This window comes from Erinaceus europaeus, chromosome 1 (genome assembly GCF_950295315.1).
Source record: "Erinaceus europaeus chromosome 1, mEriEur2.1, whole genome shotgun sequence".
Classification (NCBI taxonomy): Eukaryota; Metazoa; Chordata; class Mammalia; order Eulipotyphla; family Erinaceidae; genus Erinaceus; species Erinaceus europaeus.
Genome location: NC_080162.1, coordinates 135,918,737 through 135,943,991, shown reverse-complemented (window position 1 = coordinate 135,943,991; position 25,255 = coordinate 135,918,737). Strand labels below are relative to the sequence as shown.

Below are 25,255 nucleotides of genomic sequence, written 5' to 3'. Positions count from 1 at the left end.
AACAAACCCAATTGCAAGGAAGACTAAAGCAGAAACAAACCAATGGGACTACATCAAATTGAAAAGCTTCTGCACAGCCAAATAAATGATCAAACAAAGAGACTCCTCACAGAATGGGAGAATATCTTCACATGCCAAACATCAGACAAGACACTAATCACCAAAATATACAAAGAGCTCAGCAAACTTAGCAACAAAAAAGCAAATGACTCCATCCAAAAATGGGCAGAGGAAATGAACAAAACATTCACTACAGAGGAGATCCAAAAGGCTAACAAACACATGAAAAATTGCTCCAGGTCACTGACTGTCAGAGAAATGCAAATAAAGACAACATTGAGATACCACCTCACTCGTATGAGAATGGCATACATCAAAAAGGACAGCAGTAACAAATGCTGGAGAGACTGTGGGGACAGAGGAACCCTTCTGCACTGCTGGTGGGAATGTAAATTGGTCCAGCCTCTATAGAGAGCAGTCTGGAGAACTCACACAAGGCTAGACATGGACCTTCCATATGACCCCGTAATCCCTCTCCTATGGATATAAACCAAGGACTCCATAACACCCAACCAAAAAAAATGTGTACACCTTTGTTCATAGCAGCACAATTCATAATAGCTAAAACCTGGAAGCAACCCAGGTGCCCAACAACAGATGAGTGAGAAAGCTGTGGTATATATACATAATGGAATACTATGCAGCTATTAAGAACAATGAACCCACTTTCTCTGACCCATCTTGGATGGAGCTAGAAGGAGTTATGTTAAGTGAGCTAAGTCAGAAAGATAAAGAGGAGTATGGAATGATCCCAGTGATAAACAGAAGTTGAGAAAGAAGAACAGAAAGGGAAACTAAAAGCAGGATCTGACTAAATTTGTAGTAGGGCACCAAAGTAAAAACCCTGGGTTGAGGGTGAGGGTGGATGTTCAGCTTCATGGGGGGGGGGGGGATGGGACACAGTCTTTTGGTGCTGGCAATAGTGTTTATGTACACTCCTATTAATTTGTAGTCATATAAATCACTATTTAAGTAACATGAAAGGGGTAAAACTGAATGTCTCGAACTTTTTAAAGCACACACTGAGTCATTTTAATACATACGCTGAGTCTTTGATATGTTGACTCTTTTAAAAGTTTAATCCAGGGAGAACAGAAGCAACCGGTGACACAGATATATACAAATAATGTCAAAGGACATAAAATATGGTGATGTTGAGCATTATACAGCAAATCCTAATAAAGGGATTTTTCAAAGTTAACCCAATTGCCCAATAATGTGATTATAGCAATAACTATCTATTGTCTTCTTAAACCCTAGAGCCTGTATTTCCCCCAGTCCTGGAACCTCTGGGGTGGGGCTCACTTTTTTGCATGCTTGTCTCAAGTCATACCAAATGATATTGCATCCGCTGATCCCAACCTAATCAATGCAACAAGTACCACCTTAGTATGCTTCACTGTGTCCAGAGACATCAGGCATGGAATGCCAACCCTTCAGCCTCATTACTTGAGTGAGACCTTTCCTTTCATAGGATTCTCTAATTCCATTCCAGGAGGTTCACTTCCTAACAAAGTCCCAAAATCTAGATATAGACCAGGTCCCATGAGATAAGAGTGTATGTTCACATGTAGCCACAAATTAGGGCAAAATATATACCTGAAAGCAAAAATACACAATAGTCTGTAGTAAGTCAGTATCAAGTTCCTAATGAAATAGTGTCTACGTATACTTAGATATCCTCCTCACCTACTTCCTATTACAGTTCTCTCACTCACTCCAAAGCTAACCTTATCAAAGCAACGACTGCAAAAGCTGAATAAGAGCAAGAGACTGGCATACTTTAACGATGACTCTTTAGTCACTATCAGGCCATTCCATCAGCTGGGGCCCTAATCAGGGAGTCCTGAGATGCCCAAATAGACTTGATGGGCCTAGACCTCAAATAAATGCCTCTCTCCACTGTTCCAGTCATTTCTATCAGAAACAACAAAATAGACCCCTTTGTGGGCCCCCATAGGACCTTGCCCTCAACTTGGATCAACAATGGTAGAGAAGGTTCCATCCTCCAAAGGAAGGATGGACAACATAATCTATGCTACACCTGAGGAAGATGGGTCGATATTGGGGCAGCATGGAATGTTCCTACTCATGACCACAGTATGTGAGCTCAGATCTAGAGGGATGTAGAGGTCACACAGGCTCCTAAGCTAATTACGGGCCCCAAATCACATCAAATCAATGGGGTTTGCAGTCAACAATATTTACAACCTTTTCCCATATTAGGGAGAGACTTCCTTCCCTGATCCAGCATTCTGGTCCTTTTTCCAACCATGACATCATCTCCCCAGACAATAACTTGAATCCACTGGCATATCAGATTTCAGGCTCAGGGGAAAAAAAGAAAAAGAAAAAAAAAACTAGTATATCCACAGGCCCTTTAGAATTTAACTGAAATATGCCTACTAGCTATCTACAAAATGGAGGACCCCCCCCCCAACTCTTCATCTGCACTATTCCAGTCCTTAGGTCCATGATTGGTCAACAATTTGTTTGACTTTGTATGTTAATTCTCTTGTCAACCACCAGGTTCCAGATGCTAGCAAGATGCCAACAAGACTTCCCTGGACAGACAACCCCACCAATGTGTCCTGGAGCTCTGCTTCCCCAGGGCCCTTCCCCACTAGGGAAAGAGAGAGACAGGCTGGAGTATGGATAGACCTGTTAACGCCCATGTTCATCGGGGAAGCAATTACAGAAATCAGACCTTCCACCTTCTGCATCCCACAATGACCTTGGGTCCATACTCCCAGAGGGTTAAAGAATAGGAAAGCTATCAGGGGAGGGGATGGGATACAGAGTTCTGGTGGTGGGAATTGTGTGGAGTTGTACCCCTCTTATCCTATGGTTTCGTCAATGTTTCCTTTTTATAAATAAAAAATTTTAAAAAACAGGTATATAATAGCTAACAACAATAATGATCATAATGTCATTAAAATGAAACTGGGAAGTGATGGGTATCTACAGTCCTGATGTTTGGTGACGGTTTCATGAACAAGCTTTTATCTCCAGACTCAAACTGCCAACATTAAGTATGTGCAGTTTTTTTTTTTTTTTTTTTGCCTCCAGGGTTATCACTGAGGCTTGGTGCCTGCACTACAAATCCACTGCTCCTGGTGGCCTTGTTTCCCCCAGCCCCCATTGTTGTTGCTTCTGCTGTTGGATAGGACAGAGATAAACAGAGAGGAGGGGGAAAACAGAATTCCTGCTTCATTGCTTGTGATGGGAGCCCCTGCAGGTGGCGATCTGAGAGCTCAAACTGGGATCCTTGTGAGTGGGGGTCCTTGGGCTTCTCATTATGTGAGCCTAACCCATTACACCACCCCCATTCCACACCCACACCCCCGTGCTATGTACAGCTTTTAGTAGGTCAGTGTTTTCTAATTTGAGACATGAACAGAGATAAGTACATTTCAATGTGTTTCTTCAAGTATTTTCTGGGGGTATTGCCATCCCTGTTCTTTGGCAACTTAACCAAACTAAGCAATGTGCATGTTAAAATATTGGTTTGTATGTATAATTCTAAGTTAAAAAAATGTTGTGGTAATATAAGAGGGGAAATTTTAGATTTTTCAGCTGCTATTTTTAAAAACGTGACTCATTTTCACAGTGAAATAAACCTATTTGTATAAAACCTGATGGTGCAAGAGCTGGATCCCATAGACTCAGGAAACTGAACATTTGCTGGCTTCATTATGGGTGAGCTTCTTTCTACTTTTAAGGTGGCTTTAGCCCTGACCCAGCAACATCAGATTCATTTAACATTCACATGTGTTATTCATAAGAGGCACTCAATTTAAAATAAAAAGCTCATCTCTGATCATGACACAGTCCTCCAATAAGTTGAGGGATAGGATTAACAAATAGTGGAGGGAGTCTAACAGAATTTAGTGAAGAGATACTGGTATTTTAGGGGTAACTACTGTGTTAACTTGGAAAGTCATTAAATTTGTATTAAACACATATGTAAACCCATTATCACCACAAAAAATGAAACACTGTACATACACTAGGGAGGGAGGTTGTTCAGTGATAAAATACAAGACTTGCATGCCCTGGAGCTGGATGCATGGGGTTGAGAATTCTATCCCTGACACTACAAAGTCCAGAGTCCAGAGTACTGTTCCAGTCTTTTCCTCTCAATCACTCTCCCGTTAACAAATATGCCTTGTTAAAAATGATGTGATGGGGGCCAGATGGTGGCGCACCTGGTTGGGCACACATGTTACAGTGCACAAGGACCCAGGTTCAAGCCCCTGGTCCCCACCTGCAGGGAGAAAGCTTCACAAGTGGTGAAGCAGGACTGCAGGTGTCTCTCTGTCTCTCTCTTTTATCTCCACCTTCCCTCTCAATTTCTGGCTGCTATATCCAATAAGTAAATAAAGATAATTTTAAAAGTTACATAAAAAATAATGTGATGGTGTATTGTACCAAAGTAAAAGATTCTGGAGTGGCATGGGTGGGGGGAGGGTTCAGGTCCTGGAACATGATGGCAGAGGAGGATCAATTAGGAGTTGAATTTTTATGTGGAAAACAAATGTTATACATGTACAAACTATTGTATTTTACTGTTGACTATAAACCATTAATCCCCCAATAAAGAAATTTTTAAAAAATAGCATAAAGTCACTTAAAATCACACACCTACAGTGAGTGTCCTATTTCTTCAGCCACAGAATTGGTTTTGTAACTAGGAACTAAACTGATTTCTAATGTGCTTTTAGTTTAATCTTCACATCATCATTGGTGTCAAATACATTTCAGCTTTACTAAATGACAGATTATTAGAGATGTATGGGTGAGAGAGGGCATAAATGACTATACAAAAAGACTTATAAGCCTGAGACTTCAAAGTCCCAGGTTGAGTCCCTTATACCACCTTAGGCCAGAGATGAGCAGTGCTCTGGTAAAAACAAACAAACTAACAAATCAAACAGGGCCCAGGCAGTAGCACACCTGGCAGAGAGCACATTACCATGTGTAAGGATAGGGTTCAAGCCTCTCACCTCCACTTCTACAGGGGAAGTTTCATGAGCAGCAGGGAAGCAATTACAGAAGCCAGACCTTCCACATTCTGCAACCCACAACGACCCTGGATCCATGCTCCCAGAGGGATAGAGAATGGGAAAGCTATTGGGGAAGGGATGAGATATGGAGATTGGGTGGTGGGAATTGTGTGGAGTTGTACCCCTCCTACCTTATGGTTTTGTTAATTTTTCCTTTCTTAAATAAAAAATAAATTTAAAAAAAAACTGATGGGTTCAGTGGATTCACCATGCAAGCACTGAGCCTCAGTAATAACTCTCAAGGCAATACATTTTTTAATTAAAAAAAAGAGTGGTCTGAGAGGTGGCACACAGTGGATAAGGCATTTTGAACCCTCAAGCATGAGGTCCCAAGTTCAATGCCCAGCAGCACATGTACCAAGAAAGGAAAAATTAACAAAACCATAGGGTAGGAGGTGTACAACTCCACACAGTTCCCACCACGCAATCTCCATATCCCATCCCCTCCCTTGATAGCTTTCCCATTCTCTATCCCTCTGGGAGCATGGACCCAGGGTCGTTGTGGGTTGCAGAAGGTGGAAGCTCTGGCTTCTGTAATTGCTTCCCCGCTGAACACGGATGTTGACTGGTTGGTCCAAATTTTTTTTTTTTTTTTTTTTTTTTTTAGAGATAGAGGGAATTTGAGAAGGAGAAAGATACCTGCAGTACTGCTATGCTCCTATCTTTCCTGTGAATAAATAAAATATTTTTTTAAAAAAGATACACGATAGAGATAGCATTCAATAGGTAACATTTATGGAAACTTTAGTAGAAATGAGCTAAGTTTTGAAATGAACAATAGGAATTTTTCTGTATGAATCAGAAAGATCTCAGTACAGTTACTATTGGGGAAACTTCACTGCCACTTGCCCACTGAAATCATGTGACCTCTTATTTGTAGAGCCTCTTCATTTGCCTGCAAGTTTAAGGTTGTGGCATACAAAACCAGTCATCGATGTGCTCAGGGAATACACTAAATGGCTAAGTGCCAGCCAGGTCAAGCTCTGGAGAAAACTTTAATCCCTCTCAGGTGACAGTACTTGTATTCTACAACATCCAGTTGATCTCTTCAAATATTTTCCTTCCTCTGCTCTAAGCCGTCCAAGAGAGTGTTTAAGTAGCACAAAGTACTGTTTTTCTACCCAATGAGCTTCAGATTACACCAGACTGAAGCTACTGTTCATTTTGTTCCCTCAGTAACTTCTCAGAGCTGTTAACAGAAAACATTATCAGAAGATGTCTAACAGAATTCAGATTTTTGGAAGGTTTGCATTTCATTCCTGTTAGCAGAAACCAAAAAAGGATTTTCATGTCATCTGATCACGAATGTTTCAGAAAGCAGCAATTGTTGGGAGACTGTACCTCCTCCACATGACAGAGAATCATGACATTTCCTTCACTTGTAGTAAAGTTGATTCACTGGCGAGTGAATACTCACCAACTCCTTACTCTGAAAATCAGTAATTAACAGAAAAGAATTAAGAGCAGTCCCAGCTTTTCCTGTAAGAACTGCCATGATATTCAAGACAGAAAAGAAACATCTTCTGAATGACTCTCAGCTAAGAACTATCAAGGGAATACTTTTATTTACTATTTTATTATAACACTTGGAGAAACAGTTTCTCCAATAAAAATTTTGTTTATCAATAAAAATTGTATTTATCAATAAAAATCATAGCTAAGAGATTAATGGGAGGCCTAAAATTAAAAAAAAATCAGAGTTACTGCATGAAATCATAGAATAATCTTTGCATCACTTAAAGAGAGAGGTAGGGGGGAGGTGGCACAGTGGGACACAGCTTCTAGTTTACAGAGGTTATAGAAACATTCCATAATAGAACAAGTGGAAAAATTCAGAATGTCAGACATTCTGAAGAAAATGTCATTTTTTAAAATAACTTATTAGCAATGGAAAATGAGTCAGAAGGAAGCAGTGCTCTAGAATAAATGAAACTTGAGGTATATATCAGTAAAGCTTATGAGCTGTATAAAAACAAATTTTTATACAGCTGTATAAAAACAAATTTTATACCAGCTGTATAAAAACAAATTTTTAGGTAACAAAATGTGGTTACATACTAGAAAAAGGCAGGGCCAAAGACAAACTGATTTTGTTAAGGCATGTTAATAATAGCAGTGTGTAAGAAGAAAAATAAATGTACTCAGGGGGGCGGGCAGTAGCGAAGCGGGTTAAGCACACATGGAATGAAGCAAAAGGACCTGTGTTAAGGATCCCAGTTTGTGCCTCTGGTTCCCCCACCTGTGGCGGGGGGGGATCACTTGACAAATGGTGAAGTAGGTCTGCTGGTGTCTTTCTCTCCCCATCTGTCTTCCCCTCCTCTCTCGATTTCTCTGTCCTATGCAACAACAACAGCAGTAACAGCAATAACAATAACAAGGGCAACAATAACAAGGGCAACAAAATGGGAAGGGTGACCTCCAGGAGCAGTGGATTCATGGTATAGGCACTGAGACCCAACAATAACCCTGGAGGAAAAAAAGAAAAAAAATGTACTCAAAAGTACATGCATAAGGTAAAATGGCATAAATCCTAGAATTTTCTTTATAATAGAAAATTTAAAAAAATAAACAAATGGAGGGGTGGGAGGTAGATAGCATAATGGTTATGCAAAGAGACTCTCATGCCTGAAACTCTGAAGTCCCAGTGTCAATCCTCCATGCCACCATAAGCCAAAGCTGTGCAATGCTCTGGTATTTCTCTCTGTGTCTTTCTCTCTCTGCATTCCCCTCAAAAACAAAATAAAATACTTTTTAAAAATTTAGAAGAATAAATGGAGTATGATAAAATTTCACTAGTAGTTCAATTTGGGTGATTAGTGTAAGATAGCTCATTGAGCTACCCTTAATACTCTGTTGTGTGTGTGTGTTTATTTTTTATTATCTTTATTTATTTGATAGATACAGCCAGAAATCAAGAATAAAAAGGATATACAGAGGGAGACAGAGACCTCTATCTTGTGAAGCTTCCCCCATTTGGGGGCGTAAACCTGGGTCCTTATGCATTGTAACATGTGCACTCAACCAGGTATGCTACCACCCAGCCCCCTTAATACTGTTTTTGAAGTGTCACAATAGCTTTAAAAGAATGTTCCTTGCCAACTCAGTGTGCACTGAACATGATTATAAATAAACCAAGCTCCTTGACAATGTCAATTATTTGATGGTACCTAAAACCAGGACTAATGCAAGACACCTCTAACTCTAATTCTAAGTAATATTGAGATTACTGGAGTGTTACACAAAGTATGAAAACAATTCTTGGAAAATAATAAACTTCAACAGGCATCCAACTAAACAGAATGTTTAGCTTCTGTATAAGAATTCAATTTGACTTAGATTCATTTGCACAAGTAATAAATTTACTCACGTCTTTAATTCATGTAGTTTCAAAGAACTTGAGAAACATGAAAAAAATGCAATTCTCCTAGTGTAAACCTTAGACACTTATAAACCAGTATAAAGCATCCCCACTTCGGAGCCGCTGCATGCACAAGTCCAGGACTGTGCCACTAACATCAAGCTTTTTGTGTAGTCTAAGGGTCTATATACCTCTGTGCAAATCCTACTTCTACTCCCATTGCTATTTTTACTATCACTATGAATTATTTTTATTGCATAATTAATCTTAATATTTGTTTCATAGATTCATTGTGAAAAAGTAAGGATTTGAAGAATCTACAGAGTCTCCTACAAGGGTGGGCCTTCTGATTGATTATGTCGTGTGCCCACAAGAAGTGTATGTTGTGGTGGTTGTGGTTATTGAAAAATCTGAAGTATTTCAAAGTGTGAACTTATTTGGAGCAGTGATCAGGTCAGAAATAATAAACCACAACAAAACTACTGTCTTCATAAATTCATGCTTATATTCCTAATCATGGATATCATCTTGTAACCAGTCAACCAATTTTCTACCTATCTCGTTTCGCTTCATTATTATGTGATAGCAAAATTGGTGTGCTTCCAGTCTGTAACCAAATTACGAAGAAAACACTGTTCCAGACAAGGATAAACAGAGGATCCCTTACACTAGAAGCTCCCTTCAAAGTAGATACCAAGCTATTATTCCAGATTAATGTAACTGATAATTTTATTATCTGTCTTACCAATGGAACAACTGGAAAAGCTGTGAAATTAAATTTGGGTTTTTTTGGTACAAATGACTTATTCCAGGAAGATTGAGAACTAATATCTGAAATGCTGAAATGGAGCTCTCTTTATTCATACCTTTTTCTCTCTTTTCTGTGGGGACATCAAGGTGATCACTGGAGAAAGCATAGCAGGTTTACCACAAGGCAAAGCACAAATCCTATTGAAGTTCAGAGAAGAAAATCCAGAGAAAAGAATGCAAAGTGTGCCCTCTATTGGCCTGTGCGTGTTTTAATTGCCAAGTGGCTGGAGAGTATGTTCCATCTAGCAAGATAAAGGAGAGAGATTGCATGCAAGCAGTAGAAAAATTTCTCAAATGTGCTGAGCCAGCAGTGAGGATCTAGCAGAAACCTACCTACTGGGCCAGAAGTGAAGAAAGAGGATTCTGTCTGATTCTGACAAGTCAGTGCTGTGAACTAGCTGCATGATGCATACAAGTCACACCAATGCCGACACCATATGTCATCAGCTGGAAAACTGCAGCAGTGATTCCTGCAACCCTTTATCACTCTTGTTAATGAGATGAAAATTTGACCATATGAAAAGTGTTAACAGACCCCTGTATTCTGTATATTTATTTTGAACTTTTATGAACCTTTTAAGGGGATGGAGAGAATTTAACAACTATTGTCTTTGACTAAGGGATTATTAGCCAAGTAATTATTTACTGAAACAAATCTTGAGATAGTGCTTCCAATGTTTTCCCATACTGTGAAGTTTATACATGGCAAATTGCTGAAAGCCCATACATGGAAAATAAGCTTTTAAAAAAAAGATGTCTATTGAACACAAGCCTTTTGGAATTGTGACAATGAAGGTATAGTTCCTAGTTCTTTAAACAGAGATTCTTAATCTATTCTAGGGGAGAGATGGGCCATGGGCCAACTTGAGACTTCAGTGAAAATTCTAGGTCCTATCTCTCCCTCCTCAAAAAGACAGAAAGGATCTTGCTTTTAATTTCAATCAACAGACCCCCATCATCTCTGAACCTCAAGTTAAGAAACTCTGAAAAGAAATGTGTGGTGGCAGGAGTAGGTAGCATAATGGTTATGCAAAGAGACTTTCATACCTGAGACTCCAAAGTCCCAGGTTTAATCCCCCACACTACCATAAACCAAGAAAGAAAGAAAGAAAGAAAGAAAGAAAGAAAGAAAGAAAGAAAGAAAGAAAGGGAGGAAGGAGAGAAAAGAAAAGAAAAGAAAAGAAAAGAAAAGAAAAGAAAAGAAAAGAAAAGAAAAGAAAAGAAAAGAAAAGAAAAGAAAAGAGGAAAGGAAAGGAAAGGAAAGGAAAGGAAAGGAAAGGAAAGGAAAGGAAAGGAAAAGAAAGGAAAGGAAAGGAAAGGTAGGTAGGTAGGTAGGTGTGGAGCAAGTCACACTGTTTTATAAATGCTTTTCATATCCTCTAGTAGGTGATTAAATGTTGAAATGTTTTAACTTATCCATAAAATTTCTCCCCGCCCCAATTGACTAGATAGAGGTGTGGGACTTATCTATAATTATATTTTCTACATTTGAATAAGAAAAATAATAAAATGTATGTAGTAGCTTTTTTCTGACCTTGGTCAGTTATTCTGATTATAGTATTGTGGTTTATAGGTTACAGATGTGGGGTAGGGCATATAATGCATCTGTACACATGTACAAACGTATGCCCACAGACACACACACATTTGTTTGGGTTACCAGAGCACCAAAAAAGAGATATCTGTACAGGCTGGGAGCATATATCAACCTGCCAACGCCCATGTTCAACAGAGAAGCAATTACAGAAGCCAGTGTTCTGCACCCTGGGTCCATACTCCCAAAGAGATAAATAGGAAAGCTATTATCAGGTGAGGGGATGGGATACACAACTCTGGTGGTGGGAACTGCACCCCTCTTATCCTATGATCTTGTCAGTGTTTCCATTTTTATAAATAAATAAATAAATAAATAAATAATGTATGTCTGTAATTCATCTATAATCACATCAAAATTTTAGCACTGTAACTGGACAAAATTCTACCAGGTCATAAGTATGGCTCTACAACTCAATTACTCACCCCTCAGTCTTTATTTGATATCATCTCCTGTGTTAGCAAAAATAAGAATTACAAGAAACTTTGAGGATCAGAGTTCTGATCCAGAGATTTTTCAAATGTGTTCAAAAGTGATTTCAATTATTTTAAAATCTTATTTTTGCTTTATTTTTATGAGAGAGGGAAAGAGAAAGATACAGAGGGGCCAGAGTCCTGCTCAGCTCTGGTTTACGGTGGTAAGGAGGGCTGAACCTGGGACTTGGCATGAATGTCTTTTTATGAAACTAATATGCTATCTCCTCAACCTTTTTTTTTTTTTTTTAATCACTGGGGCTCAGTGTCTGTACTACGAAACCACTGCTCCTGGAGGTCATTTTTCCCATTTTGTTGCCCTTGTTGGGTAAGACAGAGAGAAATGGAGAGAGAAGGGGAAAACATAGAGGGAGAAAAAGACACCCACAGACTTGCTTCACCACCCGTGAAGCGACTCCATGCAGGTGGGGAGCTGGGGACTTTAACTGGGATCCCTGAGCTAGTCCTTGCACTTTGCGCCATGTGCACTTAACCCGCTGCGCTACCACCCGGTCTCCCTCTACCCTCGTTTTTTAAAAATAAAAGTTTATGTTGAAAGCATACTATGAACAGGAAAATACAATAAATTCAGAAAAGTTGGGTTCTAGTTTTGTTATTTCCATTTACCTGTTTTTAAAAAAAGCAAACTTCTGTAAGCAACTTGCCTTCTTTATAAATCAAGCCAGTTTCACTTCCTTCAAAAGATAGTAAAATAGCAGTGTTCTACTAGAAAGCACTGTACAAAATTTAAAAGTTTCATTTACAGAAGACCTTTTCCTAACATGCATATGTGTGTGTGTGTGTGTGTGTGTGTGTGTGTGTGTGTGTGTGTGTGTGTGTGTGTATGTCTCATAGGTATGTCTATATAGCTATATTTTTATTAGAACATTAAATGTTCTTCTGCACTAGTTCATCCACATTATTAATAAGAAAACCTCTTAAGATGACAAATGCCACTTTATTTTCCTTTAAATTATTATTCATATGGGTCAAAGGCTTAGGGACAAAAATCCTTCATTGTTGTCTTATCGAAAATGTTTTTCAAATACAGATTACTTCTCTACCCTAAGCTTGCCTGGCGTTTAGGTTCTTCTACCACACAAATAATAAACAGTTATAGGTTTAGAGAGAAACTGTTTTACTCTGTCTAATAAAGATTTCTCATCAAGTCACCAAAATTATTTTAAAGACAAAAATAAATAATTCCTAGGCAACAACTTCTTCTCTCCCCTTCAGCTTGTGAGGAAAGCACACTATGGTCTGGTTTTGCCCATACAAAGATGAAGATTCCAAAATGCTGACCTAGAAAAAAAGCTTAAGGGGGGCTGGGCAGTAGCACAACAGGTTAAGCGCACATGGCACAAAGCAAGGACCGGTGTAAGGATCCCGGTTCGAGCTCCCAGCTCCCCACCTGCAGAGGCGTTGCTTCACAAGAGAAAAAGAGCTTAAAATGTAAAGTATGTGACCAAAATAAATAAATAAAAGAAATCAGAATGAAGAAGAAAATAAAAGTCTAGATATAGAGGCTGAGGAAATAGTATAACGATTACCCAAATGACTTTCATGCCTGAAGCTCTATGGTTCCAGGTTCAATCCCCAACACCAATATAAGCCAGAGCTGAAAAGTGTTCCTCTCTCTGTCTTCCTCGTTATAATAAATATAAATTTAAAAAAAAAAAAAAACTAAGTGTAGCATTGAAAGCTTGAGAAATGATTAAGGAGTAATTGATTTGGATTTTAGAAAGGTTAAAAAAAATCCTAGGAAGGCTTCAAGGAGGCAGTGTCGATTTAGCTGGCACCACAATATGCCCAACATAAAAACATGAAAGCATATGATATGCTTAGGATTGAAGCAATCTGGATTAGTTTAAGCATATAGTTCTTACAGGATAATGGAAGTTTGGAAACAGCCTGTAGTCAGATGATGGAGAGCTCTTAAACATAACGTGAAAGGCGCTGGTGTTTACTCTGCAATCAACATGTAGTCTTGAGAGGTTTGAGGTTTATTAGTACAGAAGTAACATGATCAGCTCTGGTTGAAAACAAATACAATGTGGCAGCATTTTAAAAGAGTGAGGATGAAGTCAATGCTCAAAGATAAAGAATAATTAAGGAAATACCTTTGGGGTTTCCCAGTAAGACAGCTCACCTGTGAGGGTACCTGTTTTGTTGTGCATAGCCCAGATTCAGCCCTGGTCTCCACAAAACTGGAGGAATCTTTTGTACAGCTTCATTTTTCCCTCATTTTATCTGGAAAAGTCAGCCCAGAGCAGTGAAGCTCCAGGAAGTATGAGAAAGAGTGGGGGGAGGGAGAGGAGAGAGAAATATTTATGGAAATAAAAAGGGTAGTTGGATATAATCATCTCTCAGGTAAAATCACTAAGACAGAATGAACTGATAACAGACAATAGAAAAGTCAAAAACAAAGCCAGGCGGTGGTGCACCTGGATAAGTGTATACATTACAGTGCACAGGGACCCAGGTTCAAGCCCCTAGTCCCCACCTGCAGGGAGAAAGCTTCACAAGTGGTGAAGCAGGGCTGTAGATGTCTATCTCTCTCCTCTATCTCCCTTACCCCTCTCAACTTCCCTGTCTCTATCCAATAATAAATAAATAAGAAAAGTCAAAAAACTATGGTGAGATTTCCATCATAAGCACAGAGAAATGCCAAGCCTAGAAAGAAGATACACAGACAGAGGAACACAATTCAAAAAAATCATGGAAGAGGAAGTAAACTATCAAGGCTAAGTATGCATGGATTGAATATGGGAATATAGGATCTATATATCCATATAGCAGTAACTGGAAAATCAGAAAGTAATATAAAGATCAATAACCACACAAAAAAAGCAGTTAAGACCTAAGTGTTGGAAAGTATGAAAATAAAGCCATAACAACTTTCTTTGAAAGAAGGACTAAGAAGTTAGACAAAACTGAAGCACAGTATCATTAGCTGAATGAAAAGACTCTTTAGAAAGAAGTAATGGGGGTGGGGGAGGATAGCATAATGGTTATGCAAAGAGATTCTCATGCCTGAGACTCCAAAGTCTCAGGGTCAATTCCCCCAGCACCACCAAAAGCCAGAACTGAGCAGTGGTGAAAGAAAGAAAGAAAGAAAGAAAGAAAGAAAGAAAGAAAGAAAGAAAGAAAGAAAGAAAGAAAGAGGGAGGGAAAGGAAGGAAAGAGTGAGGGGAAGAAAGAAAAAATAACATAAAATCAATAAATAAAAAATACTTATGTCCAAAATAGGCAGAAACAAAGGACTAAAGTAATGAGATACCTAACGGAAGTGCCTATCATGAAAACTCTTTGATTGAATTCATGACAGAGAAATCCCTTACAGTGGGGGTAAATAGCATTATGGTTATGCAAAGAGACTTTCATGCCTGAGACTCCAAAGTCCCAGTTCAATCCCCTGCACCACCATAAACCAGAACTGAGCAGTGCTTTATTTGAAAGAAAGAAAGCCCATGTAGCAGATCAGAGGGTGAATAAAACAAGATTCTTAGGAGTAGAAGAGAGAAAACTGAAAAAAAAAAAAGAGAGAGAGAGAGAAATAAAACTGTAAAGTCATATGAAGAAGATGTTACAATTTCAGAATCAGATGATATCAATATGCTTAAAAATAGTGTAACAGATAGAATGGAGTAGTATTCAGTATACACAGTGGAGTACCATACCACTCAATCATTAAAAATAATGGCATTTTCTCCTTTTCCACATCTTGGATGGAACTTGAAGGAATCATGTTAAGTAAGACAAGGCAGAAAGTAAAGAACAAAGACCAGATCTCACAGATAGTATTTAAGAGTCAAGGCAAGAGAAGGGAACACAATGAAATGTGGACTAGGCAAGGTAGTATTACAGCAAAGTCAAAGATTTTGAAGTAGGAGAGTCTGGGAGGGGAGGCAGAGAGATAGAGACTTGGGTTGGTGGCGAGAGTGGTGTGCAGGCAGCTATCACGAGGTGGTAAGAAACTGTACTCAGGAGGGGTCCAGCGGTAGCGCAGCGGGTTAAGCACACATGGCGCAAAGCGCAAGGATCTGCAGAAGGATCCCAGTTTGAGCCCCTGGCTCCCCACCTGCAGGGGAGTTGCTTCACAGACTGTGAAGCAGGTCTACAGATGTCTAACTTTCTCTCCCCGTCTCTGTCTTCCCCACCTCTCTCCATTTCTCTCTGTCCTACCCAACAACGACATCAATTACAACAACAATAATAACTAGAGCAATAAAACAACAAGGGCAACAAAAGGGAATAAATAAATAAATACTAAAAAAGAAACTGTACTCTGGGGGGTGGGGCAGTAGCGCAGCGGGTTAAGCGCATGTGGCGCGAAGCACAAGGACCGGCCAAAGGATGCTGGTTGGGGCCCTGGCTCCCCACCTGCAGGGGAGTCACTTCACAGGCAGTGAAGCAGGTCTGCAGGTGTCTCTCCTTCTCTCCCCGTCTTCCCCTCCTCTCTCCATTTCTCTCTGTCCTATCTAACAACGACGACATCAATAACAACAATAACTACAATAATAAAAAAACAAGGGCAACAAAAGGGAAAATAAATATATTTTTAAAAGAAACTGTACTCATGTGTCAGTAATTGTACTGAAAACCATTATTTCTCCCCCCAGTAAAGTGATTTGAAAAAAGGACTTCAAAAATAATAACACTACACTTTGCCTTTCCCTCACAGCATCCCTCCACTCCAAACATTTCCTTTCTCCCTTTCCCCCCTATTCAGGAATGTCAGAAAAAGATGACATGAAGATAACTGGAAGCCTGAGTGAAATGTTTTTAGTTGTGAAAGCCCAATCCTTCAGTCATTCCATCCTAGCCCCCTCTCCACACCCACCCCCCATGCCTGTATGTAAATATACACATACTTACATATCCACTTCCCACCCCATACAATTATTATGCATGAAGCTTAGTACTTACATCATTCATATTTTTTTCAGCCAAAATATAAAACCTGTCAGTATGAACAAGCAACTTGGGGCCAGGCAGTGGTGCACCTGGTTAAGCGCTCACATTACAGTGTTCAAGGACCCAGGTGCTCAAGTCCCTAGTCCCTACCTGCAGTGGGAAATCTTCACAAGTGGTGAAGCAGGGCTGCAGGTGTTTGTCTCTTTTCCTCTCTATCTCCCCCCTCTCCTCTAAGTTTCTGTTTCTATCTAATAAATTAAATCAAATAGGGACAAGCAACTCTACCAAATGAACAATACTTACTATTTCAGACAATGGCAGGAAATACTAAACAGCATGATATTTCAAGAGAAAAAAAGTGAGAAATTGCAAACTTTATTTTCATCTCAAATTTAAAGTGGTTATTAAATGTTCCATCAAATGCCTTATCTGTCATCTATTCAGTATTTCATGGACTCAGGATGGGTAACTGCTTATTTCCAGAAAAAAAAAAAAAAGATTTGAAAGTTAGTCAATTGGAAAGGAAGAAGTAAAAAGTATACTACATAATCCATAAACAGGCCAATGAGTATCTGAATAAAACAAGAGGTGATTTTGTACTTAGGAATTACATGTGTCATTTCCAACTTGTGATTTCTGCAAATATGATTGGTTTCTATCCAAGCTGGACTTATAAGCAGATAAATAAAGCCAAAATTAAATGGCAGCCTCAGAGAACCATCAACTATTATGAATCACTTCCAAATATCTGCAGCATCATATTAGTTGGGGATTAGCAACTTTCTAACCTATCTGCACTGTTAGCACACTGGCTAGAAAAACTTGAGACTTACACTGGGAGAAAAAGCAGACGATTAATAAAAGAACAAAAGAGCATGTTTATGTTGCAAAATTCACCATTATATATACTTTTCTAAAACATAATGAACTTTAAAAAGCTTACAAAATGTAGTTTGAAGCATGTTCATTTACATGTTGAGTCACATTCTATGTGCTATTTAGAGTTCGAAAGACTACCATGAAAAATAAGCTATCATTAAAAGTACTGGTAAAACCAAATATCTCCAAAATCTCTACATTAATGTTTAAAATACAAACATAAAGTTAGCCCTTTAAGCTTTAAGAGAAAGTTGTTTATTTTTTTAAACCAGCCTCAGTTGCCAGAAATACTATTTTTGATAAACACTTCAGTTTTCTGGAAGAAGCCAAATATAACCTTAGGAAAATGAGATGTTAGGGGTAAAAGGCCAACTAAAGCTTCAGTATAGAGAAGACTACAGCAGAAAACACTTATCAGACTATGCCCCCTACCATCAGACCACCAGAAACACCAAGAATATATAGTTGAAAGTCTGGTTGACTTTAAATAATTTTATTAAAAAGTTGACATAAGTTCCATAAGATATGAGTAGGCATATAAACTGAATGGAAGAAAAATAAAGTTAGTCACTACATACCATATTCAAGTAATCTCAGGAGACCCTAATAAAGTTATGATTCACCTTTGAGTAAGTCAACCTAAAATGCCATTTACAACCATCCCAATTAAAAAAAAAAATCAAATGGGGAGTCGGGCGGTAGCGCAGCGGGTTAAGCACATGTGGTGCAAAGCGTAATGACCTGTGTAAGGATCCTGGTTCAAGCCCCCGGCTCCCCACCTGCAGGGGAATTGCTTCACAGGCGGTAAGGCAGGTCTACAGGTGTCTGTCTTTCTCTCCCCCTCTGTCTTCCCCTCCTCTCTCCATTTCTCTCTGTCCTGTCCAACAGCGAACCACATCAACAATGGCAATAATAATAATAATAACCACAACAATTAAAAAACAAGGGCAACAAAAGGGAATAAAAAAAAATCAAATGACTCAAGTTAACAAATAAATCATAAAAAGTCCTAAGACATATATAGGCAGTAGGAGTTAACAGTAGCTAGTCTGGCAATGGGGGGGCCAATGAGTTACAACTGTTAATATATAAACCAAGCATCATTTGTCAATCAGCTTTTCAAAATGTTGGTAATATGTCTCTCCTGTACAAGATATTTATTCTCAGTGTATTTGTGCCTAGACACTTAAATCACTGTTGCCTGGGTCCATATGTAATGACTAAATATATATTTTTTCTAAATAAAAAGAAAAAGTAACTGGTGGCAAATGTTTAGAATGGTCTCCACCAAACTTCTGTCCAAAATTAGTTCGTCAACATTCCTTCCTCTCAATACCCTGCTGATATTTCAAAATAAAAACATGTAGTTAAATCATATATTTTTTCCATATCTCAGACTGGATGCAATTGATTTTAACTCACTAAATTATATGATCTCTGCCAAGAATTTTATTTCATTAAGAAAATGATATTATAGAACATCTGAGATCATAGAACAGACTAAACATAATGCCAAAGGAGTTCTGAAAATGCCCCACAGTGAAGGTTTGATTATTTGCAGATGGAATATGAAAGAAATAAGAAGAATCAGATCCCAAGCATTAACCTAACCCATTCTGGTATCACTGCTGCCTACACCACAGCATAAAGTCAAGAAAATAACGAATCTAAGTCACAACACCTTTTTTTCAAAGATACGAATTACTTTTCTTCCCAGAAAATAATATTTAACTGCCACTAACCAAAACAAAGGGGAAGGGGGTAATGTTGGTACCACAATAGGCTCTAACATGTCAACTGTCACTGCTGACATGATTTGGCTAGTAGTCAAGCATTCACCAAGGAACTCATTTAAATCCATCTCCTTTGGGAAAGCCAATTGTTTGGCTTGCACAACAATCAGTATAAGATCAATCAGTGGACATGAGATCAATTAAAACCAGCTTAAGTTTGTGAAGAGGGACAATTCACACAACCTGAGTTAGATCTCTATTCATTTCAATACTCTCACAATGCAATCGTTAAGCTTCCTTGCAAAACAGAAAAGCTACTATCACCCTACACAGTCTAGACAGACCTTTAAGTAGTTCCATTTTTAATTAAAAACACAGTACACTCTTTGTTGGCACAGATAGTGTGGTCACTTTTAAGGGCGGCATTTGTCCGTCAGTAACTTTGGATTTGGGAAGTAACATCTGTTCAGCAACACACACACACACACACACACACACACACACATACACACTTTGATATTGATATATATATATATATATATATATATATATATATATATATATATATTACTGCCTTACCAGTTCACTCACATTTAAAAGCATTTGAATGTTATTTAATTGGCAAAAGTTAATATCACTCACTTTAGAATTGAGTTTCTCAATGTTAGTACTTGAGGATGTGGAAGGTAACTGTCCTAAGAGAATTCACTAGATTGGCTGTGAAATAAGTAGGTTTTGTTTCAGATACCAAGAAGACATGTGGAGCATTATGGAGATGGCCCTCCTCAGTAGAGCGTGCAGTATCACTTCTGGCCACAGGAGCGCTATAATGTCATTCTCCACCAAAAGCATTACATACCACTAAAACCCTGTTTGATTCTTCCCCCATCCAAACCACAATGGGACAGGCAACATGAATTGGAAAGGCATAGACTGCTGCTCACTTCAGCGGTACTTACACTAAAATTGGAACATACAGAGAAGATTAACATGGCCCCTGCACAAGGATGAAAACACAAATTTGTCAAGTATTCCTTATTAAAAAGAGAAAGACATCCAATAAACAAGAACTTGGCAGTGGTACTTTTCTACTTCAAACTTTAAATAGCTTGGTTTTATAAACCAAGTAGACAACAACTTCTGCTTATAAAAGAGGAAAGTAGCCTCTCCAAATATTTTTAACCATGGTGTAAAAAGGAAAACTATGTATCACCAGCACTGCCAAACATGTTTTACCACAGTGTGTAACAAACTGCTAGCTCCACCAAATAATACCTAGAAAGAGAATACTAGGGTGAAGGAAGGAGTCAGTGGGAAGGTAAAAGAAAGATAGAAAGAGGCTTTGGCCAGATGTGAAAACAGCAAAATAGATATGGCCTCTAGTTAGCAATCAAAACATGGCCTCTGAGATTAATTTTTTTTATTTAAGAAAGGAGACATTAACAAAACCATAGAATAGGAGGGGTACAGTTCCACACAATTCCCATAACCCGATCTCCATATCCCATCCCCTCCCCTGATAGCCTTCCCATTTCTTCTTAGTATTTATATACTGAAATAATATATGAAAATAAACATTCAAGCATTGAAAGTGAGAAATGGACTTTTTTAATATTAACTTATGTACAGGTGAGTCAGAGAGATCAACCAAAGCAACGCTCAATTCTGGCTTATGGTGATGCTAGCATTGAACCTGGAATCTCTGGAACCTCAAGGCTGAAAATCTGCTATCCCAGCACTGTGCAGTCTCCCTGACCTTTCACATAAACTCACACTATCACTTGGGTAACAGCCCTGCACTCTGACCTAACAACCACTCACCCTCCATCCCTGCATATAGCTGACTGTGGAGACAGAGAGAGAGAGAGAGAGAGAGAGAATAGCTGAACTATGTTTGAAAATAAGCTCTCTCCAAAATCTGGATACAGGACTGAAGAGTCATTAATAAGGGAGTTATAAACAGATCACATCACAGGTTAAGTGTGATTGTTTTTTTTCTTTCTTTCTTTCTTTTTCTATTTCAGCAAAAAGATCTGTTAACTTTGAGATCAATCTTAACCACAACAAGTCCAAACTGCTTGGAAGATGAATAACTCTAAGGTCGTGGTGGGGGTGCACCTTAGAGAAAGTAATGCAAGGAGTGAGTGAAAGGGAGAGCAAGAGAGAAAGGAGACAGAAAAAGAGAGGGAGTGTGTGGGGGGGTTGGAGTTTGTGCTTGAATCTACCAGAAACTTAATTGCGTTTAGTAGTCTTTCCCTAAAATACAGTTAAATTAGCTGCAGCCACAGAAGGACTAGGGCAAATCTGTGTGAACTGAACGTGCAAGTGAGTCGACTCTCTGAAACCTTTCCAGAGATTTTCACTTGCCTTCCCGCAGCGCACAAAGTGATGGAGAGGTAGGGAATGATTTAGAAGGAGGAGAAGAAGCCACAAGTGAATTGCATTGTTATCATTAGTATCAGAAACCTTTCTCACAAATACATGCTCCTGAGGGAAGTCAAAGGAGAGGGCAAAATCAGGCCATGCTCCAACAGCAGCACTCTGCAGGGGAACACTCCCAGAGAACCTGCATACCACCTAGTGCTGCTCAGTTTTCGAAGTTCTGTAAATCGTCCCAAGTCCCACTCATGCAAATAAATGTTGCTTTCCCCCCCCTGGAAATACCAGGTCCTCCACCTCTACTTAGTCCCTCTCCCTAAGCGCACACATAAATGGGGGAGGTGGTGGTCAAGGGGGTACAGGAGGGATTTAAAAGAAGTGGTAAGAAGATAGCTGAACGAGAGAGACAGAGACAGACAGAGACAGAGAGAGACAGAGACGGGGGGGTGCTTCCTGGATTAGAACTGTGACCGGAGAAAGTAACAGTAGAAAAAGGGAAAAGGAGGGGTAAAAAAAAAAAAAAAAAAAAGCACAGTTACAATGAGAATACGCCCGGCAAGACTGAGCCCTGAGTGCCCCAGGGACGCGCGCTCACCGGACCCTGCCGCGTCTCTCGCGCGGGTCCGCCGCACCTCGGAGGAAGCAAAAAAGACAGAGTTCGCAGAGCTCCAAGGCGCGGAAAATGGGGAGGTGTCCCCCCGCAGGAGCAGAAACGGAGGTGCCCTCCGCCCTGCTTGCCCATCGGAGCCCAGGGAGTCAGGACTTGGATGCCGCACCCCGTCCCTCTTCCCCTGCACCCATCCAGCCACCCCACGCACCTCCTGCGGTCCGCTGGGACCCACCTCGCTTACTGCGTTTCCACCGGTTGCCCTGGCAGTGGCTGTAATCCATACAGTTGAGGATGATGAGGGCAAAGGAGACGAGGCGAAACTGCATCTGGGCGGTTGGGTTGGAAAAAGACGCCTCTCAAAAGTCGGGGAACAACTGGAGGGCTCACCCCGAGGAGCCTACGCGGACGCTGGAGGTGGCCTGAGAGGGGCTGCAGGAGTCCGGAGTGGCGAGTGGGCGGGGGTGTCTCACAGGTCAGTTCAGTGCAATCAGCATCTCACCAACTTGAACCTGAGGACCCGAGAAAAGAAACGGGCTGGGCGGGGCAAGGTTGAAGAAAGGCGCCCCCCCCCCCCAACGCGCGCGCGCGCGCCTCTCCCCCGAGGAAAGCAGCTAGTCCCAATTTAAGACGGGGGAGGGGTGAAAAGGGTGGGGGCGTACCCTCCGTCCCGCACGAGCCGCCACCCCCAGGGGCGCAGCTGCAGGCCACCGAGAGTGGAAGGGGAATTAGCAGCAGCCTGCGCTCATCCAGAGGTTTCAAACCCAGGAACAAGGCGAAGTGCGGGCACTCGCTCCGGGGGTGGCGGGGGTGGGGGGGGGGTGGCTGGAAAAAGTTCCCCCAAGCGCCAAGCACCCCGGGAGAAAGAGGTCTGGGGTCCTTGGAGTTTGCAAAGCGGGGTGCCTACCGTGCCTATTCGCGGCGCTCCATCCCAGGCTCGGGGAGCGAGCCGCCCCGCGAGCACCTGGACTCGGGGAAAGTTTGCACCAGGGAGGTGGGTTCCGGGGCTTGGTGGTGGTGGGGGCGCCGTGGGGTACAGGCTCACCCAGGTCCTTTGGCCCAGGAGCCCGTGGGATGCTGCGTCCCTGCCTGAGAGGGGAAACCTCCGGTCAGGGTCACGCCCGCTCTCGCTCCCGGCTCCCTACCCAATGGTGCGGCTTCCCGGGCTCTCTGCACAGTCACTTGGCAGCTAAGGCTTCTCCCCGTCTCCGGCTGTAAAGGGACAGAAAGCTCCTGGGAGGTGGGGATGGAGCAAGCGCACTCTCCGATGGAGATGCAGCTGGGCTGAGGCTCAGGATGCTTCTATAAGTAGGTGGTGCTGTGGTCCAAGGCATCTCAAGCTAAGCAGCCATTGAGTTCCTGGGTCCTAAAGCCAGAAACTCTCGGGTTTCCCTGAGGTCCTAAAGAGCACTGACAACCTCCAGCGAGCCCAACCCCCGGCGGAGCCTCTCTTGGACATTCCAGGAGTCTTGGCCAATCTGTAGACGAGCTGTGCTGGGGGTGTCCTCTTACCATGCAGGGCACCAGAGCTGCACAAGCCCAAGGGGTCCATGTCCGTTCTTTACAAACCTTCCAGCAGGAGAACCCAGCTGACAGCCAGCCCCGTGGCTTCTCCTACACCTTCCTTCTGGCAGAGATTACTGCTTCTGACCAGTAGCCTTTAAACTGGAGCCGCATCCTGAAAAGATGCCACACTCCTGCCACTTTTTAAAATCAGCTTCTTAGCTTTATATTTGAGGAAAGTCTGTTCACCCGACTGAAATTAGAACATGTTCTCAGTTTAGGGAGCACAAAATAAATTAATAAAGTAATCCCATTAGCTTTGAATTATCCTCATATGTGTTCTTTCTTCAATTTTTTTTTTTTGATTCAGGAAAACTTAATAAAGTAACCTTAAAGAACAATTCGCTTTCTGGAAGCAGGGGGTTGATGTGATCAATTCTTCCTAATCCTTGCACCTTGGAATGGCAATGAAGCAGATTTTCCCTTTTGCAACAATAATTAATTATAATAATAAATTCATTTTCACTGAGTTCATTTATAATCAACTTGACTATATAAAATTTGGCTTTAATGTGTGGAAATGTTCTGTTTCATCAACTGTCATGTTAAATACAGTTGAGAATTCTTTTTTTTTTCCTTATGGGGGGGTTACAGGCTTACAGGCAATAATAGTAAATAAAGCACAGTAGTTGGTACATGTGTAACATTTCTCAGTTTTCCAAATAACAAGTCAACCCCTTCTAGGTCCTCCTCTGCTATCATGTTCTAGGATCTAAATCCTACCCCTCACCCCCAGAGTCTTTTACTTTGGTGGAATACAGTTGACAATTCTTGATTTCATTCTGAGGAAATCTTTTGTCTAGCATTCATTACTGTAGCAATGAATTACTGACTCCTTAAGGGGGTGGAGGATGTAAGGCTAACCAGAGCAGTATGTAGTAAATTGTCTCTTTACATGTAGTCACAGTTACCACAGGATTATACTAGATTTTAGACTGTAAATTATCTCTTCAAGATCTTTCATTTCAGAAAATGTTAGGAAGTTTGGAGATTTGTGACTGTCAATAGATACAGTGAGTATATTGAGTGGGCATGCTTACTGATTGTTCCATTATTACCTGTCCATTACAGTTTAAGAACATTGCTATCACACAGCAACATTTTTGTGCTGAGAAGGGCAGCCTATTCCCTTTATGCATACCTGAGAAAAAGTCCAAGTAAGTCTAAGGTGAGGACTTGAGTTCCATTTCCTAGATAAGAAAACTCAGCCTAAGAGACTAGCCCACAGGGCACAGATAGAGTTGACAAAACACACTGTAGAAAATAGTGAACCTGTGTCTCAGCTTTCAGAGTCTGATTTTTATCACCAAATTTAAGGAATTGGGAACATTTTGGCTTAGGGAGAATTTGACATGATAACTTGATATTCCACCGACTATTCCCCCATCATCATAAGTATCAACCCCACATACACCCTCATATGCATATGCCAAATTTATTATATTCAAAAAGATGAGAGATTCACCTTCTCTAAAGAATCCCACTGCTGGGGCTTGGGGGAGGGTTCAGGTCCTGGAACATAATGGCAGAGGCAGACCTGGGCAGGAGGAGATAGGGTGTTATGTGGAGAACTGAGAAATGTTACCCATGTACCAACTAGTGTATTTTACTGTTGACTGTAAACCATTAATCCCCACCCACCACCAAAAGAAAAAACAAAGGAATGAATTACACTGCTTTATTGTTCACCTCTGAGACCTACCCAAGATCAGTGATCATCAGTAGCTTTTTAAAATTTACCTAAAATAAGCACAAATCTAGTTTCGCTACTAACCAGCTAGATGACTTGGGTTAATTATCTGAATCTCTGCTCGCT

At 40.5% G+C, this 25,255-nt stretch overlaps 1 protein-coding gene and 1 non-coding gene across 4 annotated transcripts in view; one reads left to right on the top strand and one right to left on the bottom strand.

Moving 5' to 3' along the window:
* Positions 1-23,400, bottom strand: part of RSPO2 (R-spondin 2) — a 196,828-nt gene extending 173,428 nt beyond the window's left edge. The window contains exons 1-2 of one of the 3 annotated variants that reach the window (XM_060195891.1): positions 22,784-23,400; positions 22,112-22,388 (exon numbers count right to left, since the gene is read on the bottom strand). In XM_060195891.1, the coding sequence (XP_060051874.1) occupies positions 22,112-22,205 (94 nt within the window). In that variant the 5' untranslated portion in view covers positions 22,206-22,388; positions 22,784-23,400. The remainder of the gene's footprint in view (positions 1-22,111; positions 22,389-22,783) is intronic. The other 2 variants (XM_060195878.1, XM_060195886.1) reach the window with 2 other exon arrangements.
* Positions 19,829-19,933, top strand: LOC132542767 (U6 spliceosomal RNA). The gene has a single exon (XR_009553741.1). It is a non-coding gene; the product is annotated as a U6 spliceosomal RNA (small nuclear RNA).
* Positions 23,401-25,255: the final 1,855 nt, after the last annotated feature.